At 36.6% G+C, this 15,823-nt stretch overlaps 1 protein-coding gene across 1 annotated transcript in view; it reads right to left on the reverse strand.

The window, feature by feature from the left end:
• Positions 1 to 475: 475 nt before the first annotated feature.
• The window catches only part of LOC113515335 (low-density lipoprotein receptor-related protein 6), a 32,735-nt gene continuing 17,387 nt past the window's right edge, over positions 476 to 15,823 (reverse strand). Inside the window, exons 19-24 of the mRNA XM_052902771.1 lie at positions 14,755 to 14,947; positions 8,292 to 8,506; positions 6,963 to 7,139; positions 6,185 to 6,296; positions 5,660 to 5,877; positions 476 to 4,705 (exon numbers count right to left, since the gene is read on the reverse strand). Of these exons, the coding sequence (XP_052758731.1) occupies positions 4,462 to 4,705; positions 5,660 to 5,877; positions 6,185 to 6,296; positions 6,963 to 7,139; positions 8,292 to 8,506; positions 14,755 to 14,947 (1,159 nt within the window). The 3' untranslated portion in view covers positions 476 to 4,461. The remainder of the gene's footprint in view (positions 4,706 to 5,659; positions 5,878 to 6,184; positions 6,297 to 6,962; positions 7,140 to 8,291; positions 8,507 to 14,754; positions 14,948 to 15,823) is intronic.

Genomic DNA, 15,823 nt, shown 5'->3' on the forward strand with positions numbered 1-15,823 from the left:
TTTCCAAATCCGTTTTGTATTTTTTTTTGTTTGTTATCTCATAATTCCGCCAGTAGCTGAGAGCTCTGTTCGCATCCTAGGGTAGCCACCAGATAATTCTGAAGCGGGCACGGACTATCTACCTCTCTCATAGAACACTTGTCTCTCCTCTTGCACACATGGATAAGCTCAGCTGTCAAGTTAGAGGCTATTTTTATTAAAAAAAAAAATAGGCCAAAGAACCTATTTTTTTGAGAAAATTATTTATATACTTCGTTTTCACCCTGCACATAAATATTTATTATATAATGAATACATAACGAAAAGCTTAGGTTCAATTAGGTATTTTGTAGGTTCTAACTAAAGTCATGAATTGAAATTCAAAAGTATCGGAGTCATATTAGAAACAGTTCTTCATAATGTACTTAGTAAATAATATCGAGAGAAAATAACAAAGATTTAATGAATGTTCTTGGGGAAATAATAAAACTATATGTAACAGGTACAAAAGTTTATTTTAGAAAATCTCAAAGTCAGTCGGATTTAGTATTTTTACAAGTCAAATGTACATAATTGAAGTGAAATAAAATAATTAAGGCATATTAAAATAAGCGTTACATTCTTTTCTATAACTAATAAAAAATTAAATGCAAATTGGCAACTATAGCACAATCACAATACTTATTCATATGAAACATCTTTATTGTATATATATAGCTGTGACAGTATGGTAGGTATAGTTTTTTTTATTATTAATTTAGGAAAAAGATTTTGAGTTTTATTAAGTAGAATATTTTAAAATGCTAGATTTCAATTTCAGTAATTATTTTTTTAAACTGATTTCTATTCAAGAATTAATAATAATATACGAAGTATTATACGATATGTTGAATGCGAGAGGTCAGAAGAATAAAACATAAAAAATCTTCCAAAGATGCAATAACGAATTTTACTAATAGATTTTTTTTGTGATAGTTTTAGTATTTTTATATTAAAAAAAAAAAAGTATAGACAAAAGTTTATCAGTAGCATCGCGATGTATCATTTCATTTATAGTCCACAGACACTAATAGACTATTTGGTTTATTCATGGAATCATTATTATGATTTGAAAAGCAGATTTGAATTTAGAACACTAAAACTATAAAACTATTATGATTTTTTTGTGCCATGCAGGATTTGTAGGATTGAGGTTGGGATATGACCGTGGAATGATGTCTTAGTATTGGGCAATGTAACATATAGAAGACAGCCCATACATAGACATTAGTGTTTTCTATACAAGTGAGCCGTCAATTTGTTTGCTAATACAGGCTGTATAAAAAAAATGTATGTGCGTAGGGACAAAGGTACCAGTCTCGAGCGTACTCTCATCTAGGTGCTGCGGCAATAATAGTGTGTTTTTAGCATATTCCGAACAATTATATGATAATAATCTAATTAGGGACGCATTGCTCTTTTTAGACATATCTATTAGATGACTGGTAGGAGAGATCTTTAGACTGTGTCATACTGGGTACTAATACTTAAAAATTCCTTAACATCTATACATAAAATTTCAGACTATATTTACAATTAACATTATAATTAATATGCACATATAATACTATATTTAATTCGTATTCTTATATACTAATGAGGCACATACAGCGAGATAGCACCACAACATATTATATATTTTGCACATTCACATAAATTGCAATTATTGTAATGAATAATTAGTGTTCCGTGCTCAGAAATGCACTCTGTCATTGGCATAATGATCATATAGTCATATTTATATTGTATGATGTAATAATTAGCTAACAGCTATTTCAGGGAACAAGGTGAGCTCTGTGACAGCTGTGAATTTAAAAATACGTATATTTAGTTACTTTAGGTCACTAAATATACGTAATATTGTAAAAGAAACAGAGAATCAAGGATTTCTATAGTCGTAGAGCTTACTTTGTTATCTGGGTTATGGGGCACAATAATAAATTTTTGACATAAATGAAATTAAAGCAAATACTGTATTTTCATAATATTACAATTGTGTTTAATATAATGACATTTGTGCTTTAAAACCAATTTATAGCTGTTAGCATCGTCAGAATTTTTTAAAAATAATTATCGATAAAAACAAAAAATATTTAATTCAATTTCTCGAAATTAGTATAAGACAATTGTGCCCCTCTAGATAAGTGACGAATGTCTTGGTAGAATTGTTTCAGTTAACGCTAGCATGAGAAAGAACAAGATAACGCATGTCGCCGTCTCATTCTGTCTTGTAAATTAGCTAGCGACAACAATTCTATCGAAACCTTCGTCTAGGGGCGACGATTACTTAATAAAAATATCCTAAATCTATAATTATGTTAAATTCTCGATTAAAAAATAAACATTTGATTAAACTATTTAAAATCAGTTCACAAAATAATTGGTATAACCCCCTTCATTTAAAAAGCCGGTTAAAAGACATCGTCAACCAAAAAAAGCTTAAGACCACATTTTTTAAATTTGTCAAAAATAGCATCAATGTTATACCGATATCGGATAACTCATTAATATAAAAAAATATATATTGATAGTACCATTTCGTGCCATCTGGGATGCATTTACTGATAACAAAGGGGCGTATGTCTGAACAGAGTAATACACAATTTATCGTCGCATTCGTTATCAGCCATACCAGGTGGCAAGTGATGTAATCGATTTTTCTAGTAAATTCTACAAAGTTTTATTAAATATTGCTAATAAATACTACAACGTTGATTTAAACCATGGCATCAAATATAGTAACCATTGAGAGTGAAACATTGTTTTTTCGGTTGATCGTATTCATTGACTCTGTTCAGTCAGGATAGTACCGTTACATGTCATGATTATAATTAAAAAAAAAAATCAACTATCATTGCGAGTGATAAAGTATCGATTTTTCTGAAAGATCTACAAAAGCAATGACAAATAAATAATCTAATGTGTCAATTTATAGTACATTACTGCAGCGGCCAGCAACTGAGGCATTGATGGACGAACGTGAAATTTGGGCCGAGGCGTAGCCGAGGCACACATACGTGAGTCCATCAATGCCTAGTTGTGGCCAAGGCTTGTATAGTACTTTTCTCAAACAATGCGCGGAAATCGAAAACACAATTTTACTTTTTAAGTTCAATGACGAATAACGAACAATAATAATTTTTCACGCGTCATAGTGTTCTTTTGTTTTTTTTTTCAATAAACAGTTTTCTATTTGCAAGCCAGTTCGAAATTTAAATAAGACCTTTTATTAGTTACCTCCTTGGTAGCCATTTTTCGAAGTAAAAGGTCATTCCATTTTACACGACAGATATGGATTTTCATACAACTTTTGCCGGCTGCTGCCCGCATGTATCTGGCCAGTACGACAATTTTGATTTATCTCTAAGAAGATTGTCAAAATAATGCTCACATTTCCAAGCATGTTTGAGAAAAATTACATTATATCATCGCTCTCTTTCCGTAATGATCTGTTCGCACTGTGCATTTTCAACGCATGATTTTTTTAAAAGAATTTTTAATAAGGTATTAAATTTTCGCGCGCGGTGTTCTCCACGAGGGCGTGCGTATAGCTTAATATATATAATTTTTATATTTTAAGGAACTGTGTGAGAAAAACTCGCACGGTGACAATTTGTATTGGATGTAGTCATTAATCAGTTATTATCGGTAAACGTAAAACTAAATTGTTGTTTGTTCCTTATCGATATTGGTTTGATATCAGTAATTCAGGGAAACTTCGCCAAAATAACATCTTTTGGTTTATTTGTCAGTGGATTCTGGTAACCGACACTCTGTCATTATAATATTTGGAGATTGAAAATCTAATTATATGTAGATTATGCTCAGAAACGCCAACACATAAAGGCGCCGAAAGAGACGCAGTAGAGTTTACCATTAAAGTTGTCTATGGAGACGTAGTAGAGACGTCAGTACATGAGAATAGTCGTTAGTACCTCAATAGAGGCGCTGTAGTCATCAGTGTGCATTACTACCTGTCAATAGATCTACCTGTCTGTAGCTAGATGGGCAGTAGCCATAGAGATGTATAATACTGTAGAGGCGTGCTAGTGTCAGTAGAGGCGCGCTGGAGTCAATAGAGATGCCTTTGAGTCAATAGAGGCGTGTCTGAGTCAATAGTGGCGAGTCTGAGTTACTAGAAACATTTTTAAGTTAAGAGATGCCCATGCGAATTAGTAAAAGCACGCCAGTCAGTAGAAGTGCGTTTCAGTCAGTATAGGTACGCAAGAGCAAATAGAACCACGTATGACTTAGTAGAGGCGTTTTAATTAGCAAAACACGCGAGAAACATTAGAGCCGCGTACGAGTCAGTAGAGGCGCATTTTAATCAGTAAGACACGTGAGAAAGATTAGAACCACGTATGACTCAGTAGAGGCGTTTTAATCAGTAAGACACGTGAGAAACATTAGAGTCGCGTACGAGTGAGTAGAGGCGCGTTTGAGTCAATAGAGGCAGGGCGCGGGCGAGGGCGGCGGCGCGCGGGCGCTGTGCTCGGGCTCGGACTCGCAGGCGTCGGTGGAGGCGGGCGTGGGCGGCGGCGGCCGGTTCATGGCGCGGTAGTGCCTGTAGGCGCGGCGGCGCGGCGCCCCCGCCGACGCCGCCAGGGACGCGCCGCTGGCGGTGGCCGGGCTCGGCGGCGGGTTCGCGGTCGGCCGCGGGTACCGCTCGCACAGGCTCTCCGATGCCCTGGAATGGGTGGAAGGAATTGTTAGTAGCGGGGTCTATCAGCCTTATTGTTAACAACACCTTACCAGGTCGACCTCCTCGCGGTTCTCCCTAGAAATTGAATTCACGATGGGCTAACTGACTTACTTCATCTTCACCTATCATCCTTCACTGGTGCCTCGCCGGTGTATACCGATAGCGCGGGTGGGATTACCATTCCATTATCATCCATTAAAGAAGATTCTCTGAAGTTATTTATTTAGTAGTAGTTGTTTAAATATAGTTAAAGAAATTAACAATTTATGAATTTGAATGATGAAAGATTGAATTATTATTAGAACGAAGACAAAACTATATAAATAAATTGTATTTTGTTTTCGGTTTAATATGTAAGTTACTTGAGAGGATGCGTGAGGGTTGAAATCTAATATTGAAAATTGTATCTTACACTACGTAAACCTAAATTTATAAATAATTGTATGGACAATTTATCACCGGATTGGCGTGTACGGCGTCATGATGTACTTAATTGGATGAAAATAGAACGGTAATTATATTTATAACTACTTTGCTTGCACTATCGGTTTATGGAAGGTACAATACATGGTGGGACTGAAGTCAAGGTAGATGGTCTATCATGACTAATTCATCACGATAGTTTTTAAAGGGACGTTGACCTTTATATTGTTAACAATAGAGTCACTAGTTCTATTTTAATAATTTTCCTGTCTATCATATATACATATATATATTAAAAGTACCCGTAACCGGCGAGCGTGTATGAAAATATTGATAAATGTGGAAGAAGCGATAGAGGTTTGTTTAAATCGAAGCATTTGGCGTTCCATTGTTTGCCTACCCTAATGGGAGACAGGCGGGACAGATATGTATGTATATATATGTATGTGTATATATATATATATATATATATATATATATATATAACATAGTAATGTGTAGTGATGCAGTACTCACTCGGTGCAGCTGGCGCCGAGGGGTCGGGCACGCGTGGGTGGCAGTTTTGTACGGGCGGTGATCGCGGGCAGCGCTGGGTGGGCGGCGGGGGCGGGCGGCCGGCGCCCCAGCCGGCGCAGGCGGCGCAGCGCCAGCCACGCGGCCGCCACGCAGCCCGCGACACCAGCTAATACGCCGCCCACCACAAACGCGTTGGACTGCCGACCGGACACTCGACCCTGAAAATACATGCTCTCAGTAACGGCACACTGCTAGTTATCGGGGCCAGAATACAAGGTATTAAATAAGACATTACTTATTACTTGAATCGAATTTACTACTATGCACTAGTGTCTTTCAAAGACAATAGTAACCTTATACAAATCTACATTAAAACCATGTTAAGTTACAACAAAGCGCTAATATCTCTAATTCCACATACGAGTAAATATCAGTTTAACTATTAGTACAGTAGAACAGTTTATAAATGTTATAGAATAGAACTATTTTTTAAATATTATTCAATATCAAATATTACAATCGAACCTCAGTTTTCTGCGCGAACTCGCAAGAGGATAGCAGCTCGTCGGAACCGTCCTCGCAGTGCCGGTGTCCATCACATACTAACTCTTCCGACAGACACAGACGGTCGTCGCAGCTGTGAATGAATTAAATATAAAATTTAAAAGAGTATAGTAATTAAGGATTAAAATATTTAAGCTGTAAAGACTCGATCGCAAAATATTTATTTAAAATAGGAGAAAATTTTCTTTATTTGTTTAAGGAAACATTTTCATAAAATATTTATAACGTCTATATAAAAAGAAGCTAGCTAATTCAACGACGCACAAATTATATATGTTTTCAACATATATAAAAATATTTGTGAAAATTCTCTTGTAAATAATCAACTTAATTAACACATAGTATACTTTGCTACGCTACATAAAAAGGTCAATAATTGTGAAATTTGCATTCTAGACTGAACAATACGTAAGTCAATCTGGTCAGTGCTATATTTAAAATTAATTATTAAGAGGTACTCTGATAGCGAACTAAAATGCAACTAATTATAATGAATGTTGTATATACATCTACTATTAAAAACTTTGCAATTCATTCTTGCATCCCAATTTTCAGTGACAGCTTAATAAACGTTTTAGCTTGCTAGCATTTTTTAAATAACCAATCAGAAAAATGCCTAAATGTTTCTAAAAACTGTTAAATAATTCCGACGTTGCCATACTTCGTTATGAACACTTTCAAAGTTGTCTATCAAGAATCTCGTTGTATGTAAAAATATAAACAGTATAGTGTCAGTTACCGGAAGGCTTCCGGCATGGCGGCGAGTGCGCAGTAGGCGCCGGCGCGGCAGTCTCGCAGCGCGCCCACGCACGCGCCGTCGGCGCAGCGCAGCCCCGCGCCGCCGCCGCCGCCCGCGCACTCGCCGCACGCCGCGCCCTCGTCCGACCCGTCCGGGCAGTCCTGCTGTCCGTCGCACCTGTCCGTGGCGGGAAACATGCTTTAGAGGCTTATCACATGTTGGGTGTTCCGAATGGCCAGTAAAATAATAAAACATGACTACTCAACAATACTTAGAAGTTTATTAAAATCAACAATATTATTATTCGGTTCAATCTGTTAGTGGAAAATTGGTTGTTTTCTAGACTAGTAAAGATGAAGTCACGTTAATTGATAGATCGTAGTGCATTTGCCACAATGTTTCAACGTCTTCGGCATATTTGGAACGATTATAACAATTCAGGTTGTACTGTTTTCTTTAGATGAGGTTTTTTCTATCTGCATTCAATATAAAAAAAAGATTTGATGACATTATAATTTACTTATTCAAGAGTGTTCACAATTAGAAAGTCTATTGAGCTGCGTGTCTATTTCTAACTCAACTGCGCCTCTATTGACTCAATTTTATCTCTACATATTGATAATTTATTTTAAACAGGTGTTGTTGTGTTTCTTTGTGTAAATACAAGTAATGTCCTATTTTGTAATAAATAATAATAATGTTCAATTTTCAGGTAGAGTATTTCATATTCTAAATTTGTCTATCCGAACAAGCATTAATTTTTTTGCTATTGAACCTTATCATCCTAAAATTAAACCAAATGTATAACACATTTCAGTTTCTATTTTAACTAATGCGGACAAATTCGCGCTATACAGCTAATCCTCATTAATATTATAAATGTAAAAGTGAGTTTGTTTGTTTGGTATAGAGAAAGACTTAGGCTACTTTTTATTACGGTCAATTAATATGTCCCGGTCGCAGGTTAAAGTTAGTATGTAATAAAGATTGCGGTATCGATTTGCTGTCCATGGATATGCAGTATAGGAGCAGCGCTTGCGAAGAGAGAGAAAGAGAAGTCGTACGTAAAATCATTTACGTATATAAAGAATCGTCCGTGTGGTCCCGGCATAGAATAGGTCATTCCTTCCTTTCCTCCTACGGGTGTCGTAAGAGGCGACTAAAGGAACTTAATAGTCGAGAGATGGGCAGCAGCGTCCCTCTTAAAATATCAATAAAAGCCTAACTGTGGTTGCTCACCCGCCTGTCAATTTTATGCAACTTAGAATGGCAAACAAGCTGACGGCTTACCTGATGTAAAGTGGCACTTTGAAAGATTGTAGCACTCACCTCCAGTTCATTGGTATGCAGTGTAGGCGGGGTGCGTGTGGTGTGTGTGGCGCGTGGAGTGCGTGTGACGCATGCGCGGAGTCGCAGCGGAAGTGTCCGGGCGCGCAGGCGGCGCGTGCGCAGTGCAGGCCGCAGCCGCACGAGCCGCGCGCGCCGCACGCTGCCGGCGCGCCGCCGCACGCGCGGCCCCCGTAGCACGGATGCTCGCGTGCCACCTGCCGCATTACCACCACCGTTTCAGTTATAAACCCGTTAGGTCGGGGGTTCTCTGGCCTGCCGCAATTTACAGTGTATGGAGGCGAGTCGGCTAGGACGCCGTCTGCCGTCGGTTACGAATGTATGCGTTCACTGATATGTTACGTCCGTGAACGCGAACGTATAATTTTTGTCAGATGCGTCGAATAAGGCTGAATTCCATCTTATTATATTTACAATTGGTCAGATTCTTTGTTCTAGTTAATTTTTAATAATTTTAGTATTGGGATGTTACGGCGTTCGTATGTTGGTATTGTACAAAAATGATAGTGACGGACGTTTGTGGCGACTGAAATTCGCTTGCAATCCATAGATTATAAAATATATAGATTTGAAAATGTAAAAGAGAAAAAAGATAATAACTTATATATAGAAGCAAAAATACTTTTACTGAAACATAGATGTATTGTGCGACATATGTTTCAGTTTATCGTTATTTCCGACAGATGTATATATTTTTGAATAAACTTAAATTCTTGAACTATTCTTAAACTTCACAAAAATTGCTATTTCATAAATATACATTGATGGGAATGCCAAATTTTTTAGTTATTTAAAATACGGCTTGATTGAATCAGTCTTTGAGAGTTTAAACATTACTCGTATGCATGTTTTTGAGCTCTCAATACTTTAATAGTTGTAGCACTTCAGCTGCCCGCTAACGACATGCTTTCTAAATGTATTGGGTTGACTGGAAGAGATCTCTGTCAGCGATAAGTCCACCCTTGCTCACAATATTTATAATTATATTACATATAATTTACAAGTGTAATAAAGAAATAAATTTTATCTGTAGAATTTCCCTAATATATTATGCCAAACAGCAATGCACTAGTCCCATAACCGTGATATGCAATTACCAGCGTCTTTTTATTTATAACCTTTTTGAGTATACCATATATAAAGCATAATGAATATTTGTTTAGTTTTTAGGGTTCCGTACCTTCAAAGAAAAACGGAACCCTTATAGACTCATTCATCGTCCGTCCGTCTGTCAAGACCCTTTTTCTTAGGAACATGTGGAGGTATAAAGTTGAAATTAATATACTCAGATCGGCAATCTCTTAAAGCGGTGAAAAAAAAAAAAAACAAATTTCTCACGACGCAATTAAAAGATACGGCCGTTTATTTCATATCATTATCTATTTATATCGCATATTTTGAAATTTGCAAAGGCATTGAAAATCTATTGGGCACTTTCCGTTGTCTTAGAATCGTTAAATTTGACAAGAAGCAAAGTCATGTAGCACATGTAAAGAAAAAAAAATCCGAAAACCGTAAATTTGTAGGAGTATTCTCGAGCTTGTACGACCCTGTATAGCGTGGACTACCAGTTCTATTGCTAGCAATATACCCTGACAGGTTGAACTCCACGTGGTCCCCCATCGTAAGCATCGTGCTGAATTCCAGGTGTATTCATCATGATGGACTAACCGACCTGCCTTTACATTCATACTGGTGCTCCGCCAGTGTATACCGTTAGCGCAGGCGGGGCTACCATTTCATTATCATCTATTAAAAAAGGCCCCGTATAGCGGCATTATGTACAAATTATTCACATTTAACTTTTCTTGTTAAAGGAGGTTTAAATCGAATATTAATAAAAAACTATGTTAAGAACGAAATGTGTGTTTTATTAAAATTAAAACTAAGAACATTTTAAATAAAAAAACTTATGCATAGTAACTAAAAAACAGTTAATTTCGAATAAATTAAGTATTATTACATGTTTATTCGCTGTCGGAGCCATCTAAAATAACGTTACACCGTCATCTTTTTTTAATAGAATGTTCAATCCCCGTGCTTTATGGGGGAATACCCGAGTTATAAAAGGGATTGAAATCGCGTAATATGGAAATGCATTATAAGAGTACCGTGTTATAGGGGGGATTACTGTATATAATATACAACCATAATTCTAATGATGAAAAATTAGAACAGCAGGTAAAAGAAAACAAGGCAAACAAAAAACCTAAACCTGAAGCAAAAAGTACAATTAAAAAGCAAATATATCTTGATAAATAATGTAACTTTCATGGTCAGGGAACATTAAATTAAATAGTGACAAATTTTATATTTTATACCAAATTAGATTTCAAGTCATTCAATCTGTTCAAACAGTTATGTCGCTCTGCACCTAATAACTGTGTCATAATATAATAAATGTGTGGCGTATTACTGGCCATCACAATACGCCTTTTATATAACTGGCCATCGTATTCCGTCTTTCATATTTTTATATTTCTATTGTTCTTATGTTTTTACAATTCTGTCATTATTAGTCATTGTTTTCCTACCGATGAAGACGTGATAAAAGAGAACTACAATATTAAGCATTTTTATTATTAACCCGTTTCTCTTAAAATGTATAATTCAAAACATAAATCTTGTATTTTATTGTAACTTTAATGTAACTTTTTTACAAATGTCGGTAGGTATATATTAATATTCATATTATTGCAATTTTATATTTATAAAATATGCATAATTCAGTTAGTATAATCTTTTATATATATAATTAATTGTATGTAATTTAATGCATTGTCATTTAATGTCATTAAGTACTTATTGAATTGGAAATACTGTATTTTGCAGGTACTTACATTATCTCGATGATAATACACACAATTAATGTTGTGAAACTAATTATCATTGAGATTACACTACTACTTATTTCACTCATATTTAGCATCATTATTTCAATTTTCGAACACTAAAGACACATTTGTTTATTTTTTAAATTTAAATTTGCACAGAGACAATGCACGTCATACCGTCAAATCAAACCGACCAATCATCACTAATCAGACGTTAAGTTTTCACTGAATTAGTAACATTAGCTGTCAACCAACACTATCACGTAATGTTTATACTATTATTTGTCTATTTTTAATAATTTTAATTCTAAATGATTCCTTTTTGAATTTAAAAAAATAGTTTTCGTGGAGACAATGTTTACTGTACCGCGCCACTTAGCGAATCTGTATAGGTAATTTATTTATTTCTATAAATTGATTAAAGAACGAATAAGAACGAATTTTTTATATAAACTGGTGGGGAAACATATCTAGTCTAACTCAAATAAAGTTCTAAAAGTCTGAAATTAAAAATATAACAAAAATGTGAATTTTCGCATCCTCAATAACATATAAAGAGTCTGTCGCCGGGTTTCCTTATAAAACCTGTACTGGCGTTTTTGTGGACTAAAATTATTTTTCTATAAAACTATGACAGATATTCGAATAAAACCAAAGCGACATGGAAGCTCCTAACTAGCTTTACATTATATATTTTTTTTTATAATTTTCCAAATAATTATAAGGTCGCAAAAAATATTGAAAAAAAAAAAAATACATATATTCAGTACATATCTAACTATAAAATGTAACAATTGCATAGATTGGTGATGAGTGGAACATATTTAAATGGCATAATGGCCAACTGATATTAATTGAGACCCATAATATGAACTAATGAGCTTCCTTCTTTAGTTTGGCTCTTATAACATAATATGGTGCTTTTTTAAAAAAAAGTCTACAAACATTTAAATGCCTTTTAAATTTTATTAATTAAGTTATCGTATTATTTTCGAATTTCATTATTACACTCATCAAGTAATACGTACGAACGTACTATTACAACCTTAGCATGTATACATGTTATTGCTGAATAGCAATATGATTTATTTTCATTTAAATTAGCGGTATTATGCCTATATACCTTCATGCAAACCCTAAATCAGTCAGTGGTAATTTAGCTAGCCAAATTAGTGCGCAGCTACGGACCTGGTTTCTGCCTGCCGGTCTGGCCAGTAAAATTAACTAGCTGCATTTATCATCCGGGCTTAATAAAACCCTGAACAAAGGGTCTCCTACATCGTGAGTCAAGTGGACCTTCAAATAAGTTAAAAGTGCAGTGTAAGCTAAATAAGTTAATAATAGCACACTGTAAAAATATTAAATAAGTAATTTTGTGTCAAAAATTTAAATTATAAAGATAGAGCATCGAGTCTGAAAAACGGGCCAGTTTTTTGTCAAATTAGCTGACACGTTTTTTTATCAGTATCCTATATACTTACGCACATAATGTATCTTGACGTATTCTATATTTAATTATTTAATAAATAAACAGAGTTTTTACGCATTAAAAAAAAAAAAACGCAAAAATTATAAAACAAAATAAATATAGAAGGTATAAAGAAAACATTCATAACTATTTATCACGCAATATTGTATGAAAAATTTGATCTGTTCTCTCGAAGCATTGAAATGGAGATACTATGTATATAATGCGATATACAAAGGCGAGCTTAACACTAAGAGTTCTCTTCAAGCAAACCCAAAATGGAAATGAGCATCAATGTCAGTGGATAGAGTGGTGTACAATATTGTGAAAATTTTGAAACAAAGGAACTAAACAAACTTAAAATTATACATAATTCATTACATTTAATCATATAATGTAATTATATATACACATATACATAAATATATACCTACACCTTTTTTTTATACCACTGAGGTGGCAAACAAGTATATGGCCCACCTGATGGTAAGCGGTTATCGTAGCCTATGGACGCCTGCAATACCAGAGGTATTACGCGCGCGTTGCCGATCCTGAAGAAACCTCTTTACCCCCCTTTTGAAGAACCTCATGCTGTAGTCTCTTGGGAAAACCTCGGCAGGGAGCTCATTCCATAACCTGAGTGTTCGTGGGAGAAAACATCTCTGAAACCGCGTTGTACGCGACCATTTAGGCTGTAGGGTATAAGGGTAAACTCCCTGTTGATGGCGAGCCGTACGATGATAGAAAGTGGCCGTAGGCATCATATTGAATAATTCCTCTGAGCACAATCCGTTGTACAAGCGGTAGAACACGCAGTGTGAGGCAAAATTTCTCCTAAGACTTAAAGGTTCGATACCGCTTGCAAGCCTAGGATCATCGACAATTCTCATAGCTCGTCGTTGCACTGAATCAAAGGGTTCAAGCTGATATCTAGGTGCTCCCGCCCATAAGTAACAGCAATACTCCATATGGGGCCGCATTTGCGATTTGTAAAGCATTAATCGCTGATCCGGCGTGAAGTAATGCTTCGCTCTATTAAGCACACCGAGTTTTTTGGATGCCAACTTCACCTTCTAGAACAAACTAGAGATGTCGACACCAAGGATCCCAATGCTTTTAGAGATGTTAAGAGACGTGCCCTGGAACTGTGGGGTCACAGCAAATGGGGTTTTCTTAGCGGTAAACGCGCAAGCAACTTACACATACATACACACACATAAATATATCTACACATATATATAAATAAACATATGTTCATAGAGAGAGAGAGAGAGAGAGAGAGAGAGAGAAGGAATTTTGAGGATAAGTTTTTTATACGAAACAATGAACGAATAATTGAGTATACTTTATTTGCATTATACAATATAGGAAATAAGGAAGACAATTAACAAACACAACAATACAATTGTATAAATACAGTAAGGCGGTCTTATTACTGAGAGCAATCTTTTCAAGACAACTCTAGGGTAATTGTTGTATAAGTAGGTATGATACTGTATAATTAAGAAAGTACCATTATCAAATTAAAAAAAGTACATTACTGCAGGGGCTAGCAACTGAGGCATTGATGGACGAACGTGTAAATGTGGGCCGAGGCGTATCCGAGGCACACACGTAAGTCCATCAATGCCCAATTGTGGCCAAGGCTTGTATAGTACTTTTCTCAAACAATGCGCGGAAATCAAAAACACAATTTTACTTTTTAAGTTCAATGACGAATAACGAACAATAATAATTTTTCACGCGCCATAATGTTTCTGTTTTTTTTTTCAATAAACAGCTTTCTATTTGCAAGCCAGTTCGAAATTTAAACAAAACCTTTTATTAGTTACCTCCTTGGTAGCCATGTTTCGAAGTAAAAGGTCATTCCATTTTTAAATTACAGGACAGATATGAGTTTACATAGTAATTTATCTGGCCGCACAACACGACAGATATGGATTTTCATACAACTTTTGCCGGCCGCTGTCCGCATGTATCTGGCTAGTACGGCAATTTTGATTTATCTCGAAGAAGATTGTCAAAATAATGCTCATATTTCCAAGCATGTTTGAGAAATATATATTAACTATATTAGAACAACATTATTAAACAACAACAACTGTATTGAAGCAAGTGGTCCACATTAATAGTAGGCACGTACCTTGTGCACGGTGACGATGGCGACGAGGCGGGTGACGTGCGGCACGGGCGCCGCCGGCGCCTCGCGCCTGTGCAGCGCCAGCCGCATCAGCGCGCGCTCGGCCGCCGCCGGGCCCGTGCCGCCCGCCGACAGGTACAGCGAGCCGCCGTACGCCGCCAGCCCGCCCACCCATCCGCCTTGCCACACTATACGCCTGTGGGAGGGAAGGGGTTATTGATAATGGGGTCAAATAACCTCGATAATAATTACTAGCAATACACCCTGTCAGGTCGACCTCCACGCGGTTCCCCCTGGAAACCATCGTGGTTAATTCTAGTTAAATTTGTCAGGATGGGCTAACTGACCTGCTTTCATTCTCAACTGTCATCTCTCACTGGTGCCTCGTCTGTGTATACCGATAGCGCAGGCGAGGTTACTAACCATTACTATCCGTTAAAAATAAACTATACACCTGTTAGGGGGAAGGAATTGTTAGTAATGGGGAGGTTAGTCCCCATAGCTATTAGATCAACCTCCACGCGGTTCCTACTGGAAACCATCGTGGTTAATTCTAGTTAAATTTGTCAGGATGGGCTAACTGACCTGCTTTCATTCTCAACTGTCATCTCTCACTGGTACCCCGCCAGTGTATACGGATAGCGTAGGCGGGGTTATCATGCCATTTTCACCCAAAAAACGCCTGTCTTATAAGAGCCTTGATTAAACATTGTTCGTTAACACGCATGAAAAATTAATATTTTTACTAGTGATCCCGCCCGGTTCTGTATAGCTAGCCAGAATTTTTGAAAACAATACATACGAGGTCTGTCCGGAAAGTTCGTATAAAAGTGTTCTGGAATGCGAGAAAGAGGAGTGGGGAGGCCAGGTAAGCGCAGGACCCCTTCCTTATGTCCCTAACAATGCTTCAGTTCTGGTCTGACCGCCGTGCGGTGCGAACTGGCTTGTCACGCCATCTGTGAAGTTACCTCTTAACGAAACCCCGTCGGCATGGAGCCCGCTTCCGTTGAAGAGCAGCGCGTCGTAATCAAGTTTCTCTCGAAACTCGGCAAGAATGGTCGTGAAATTTTTG

This window comes from Galleria mellonella, unplaced genomic scaffold (genome assembly GCF_026898425.1).
Source record: "Galleria mellonella isolate WM207_F2 unplaced genomic scaffold, CSIRO_AGI_GalMel_v1 utg96, whole genome shotgun sequence".
NCBI classification, from domain to species: domain Eukaryota; kingdom Metazoa; phylum Arthropoda; class Insecta; order Lepidoptera; family Pyralidae; genus Galleria; species Galleria mellonella.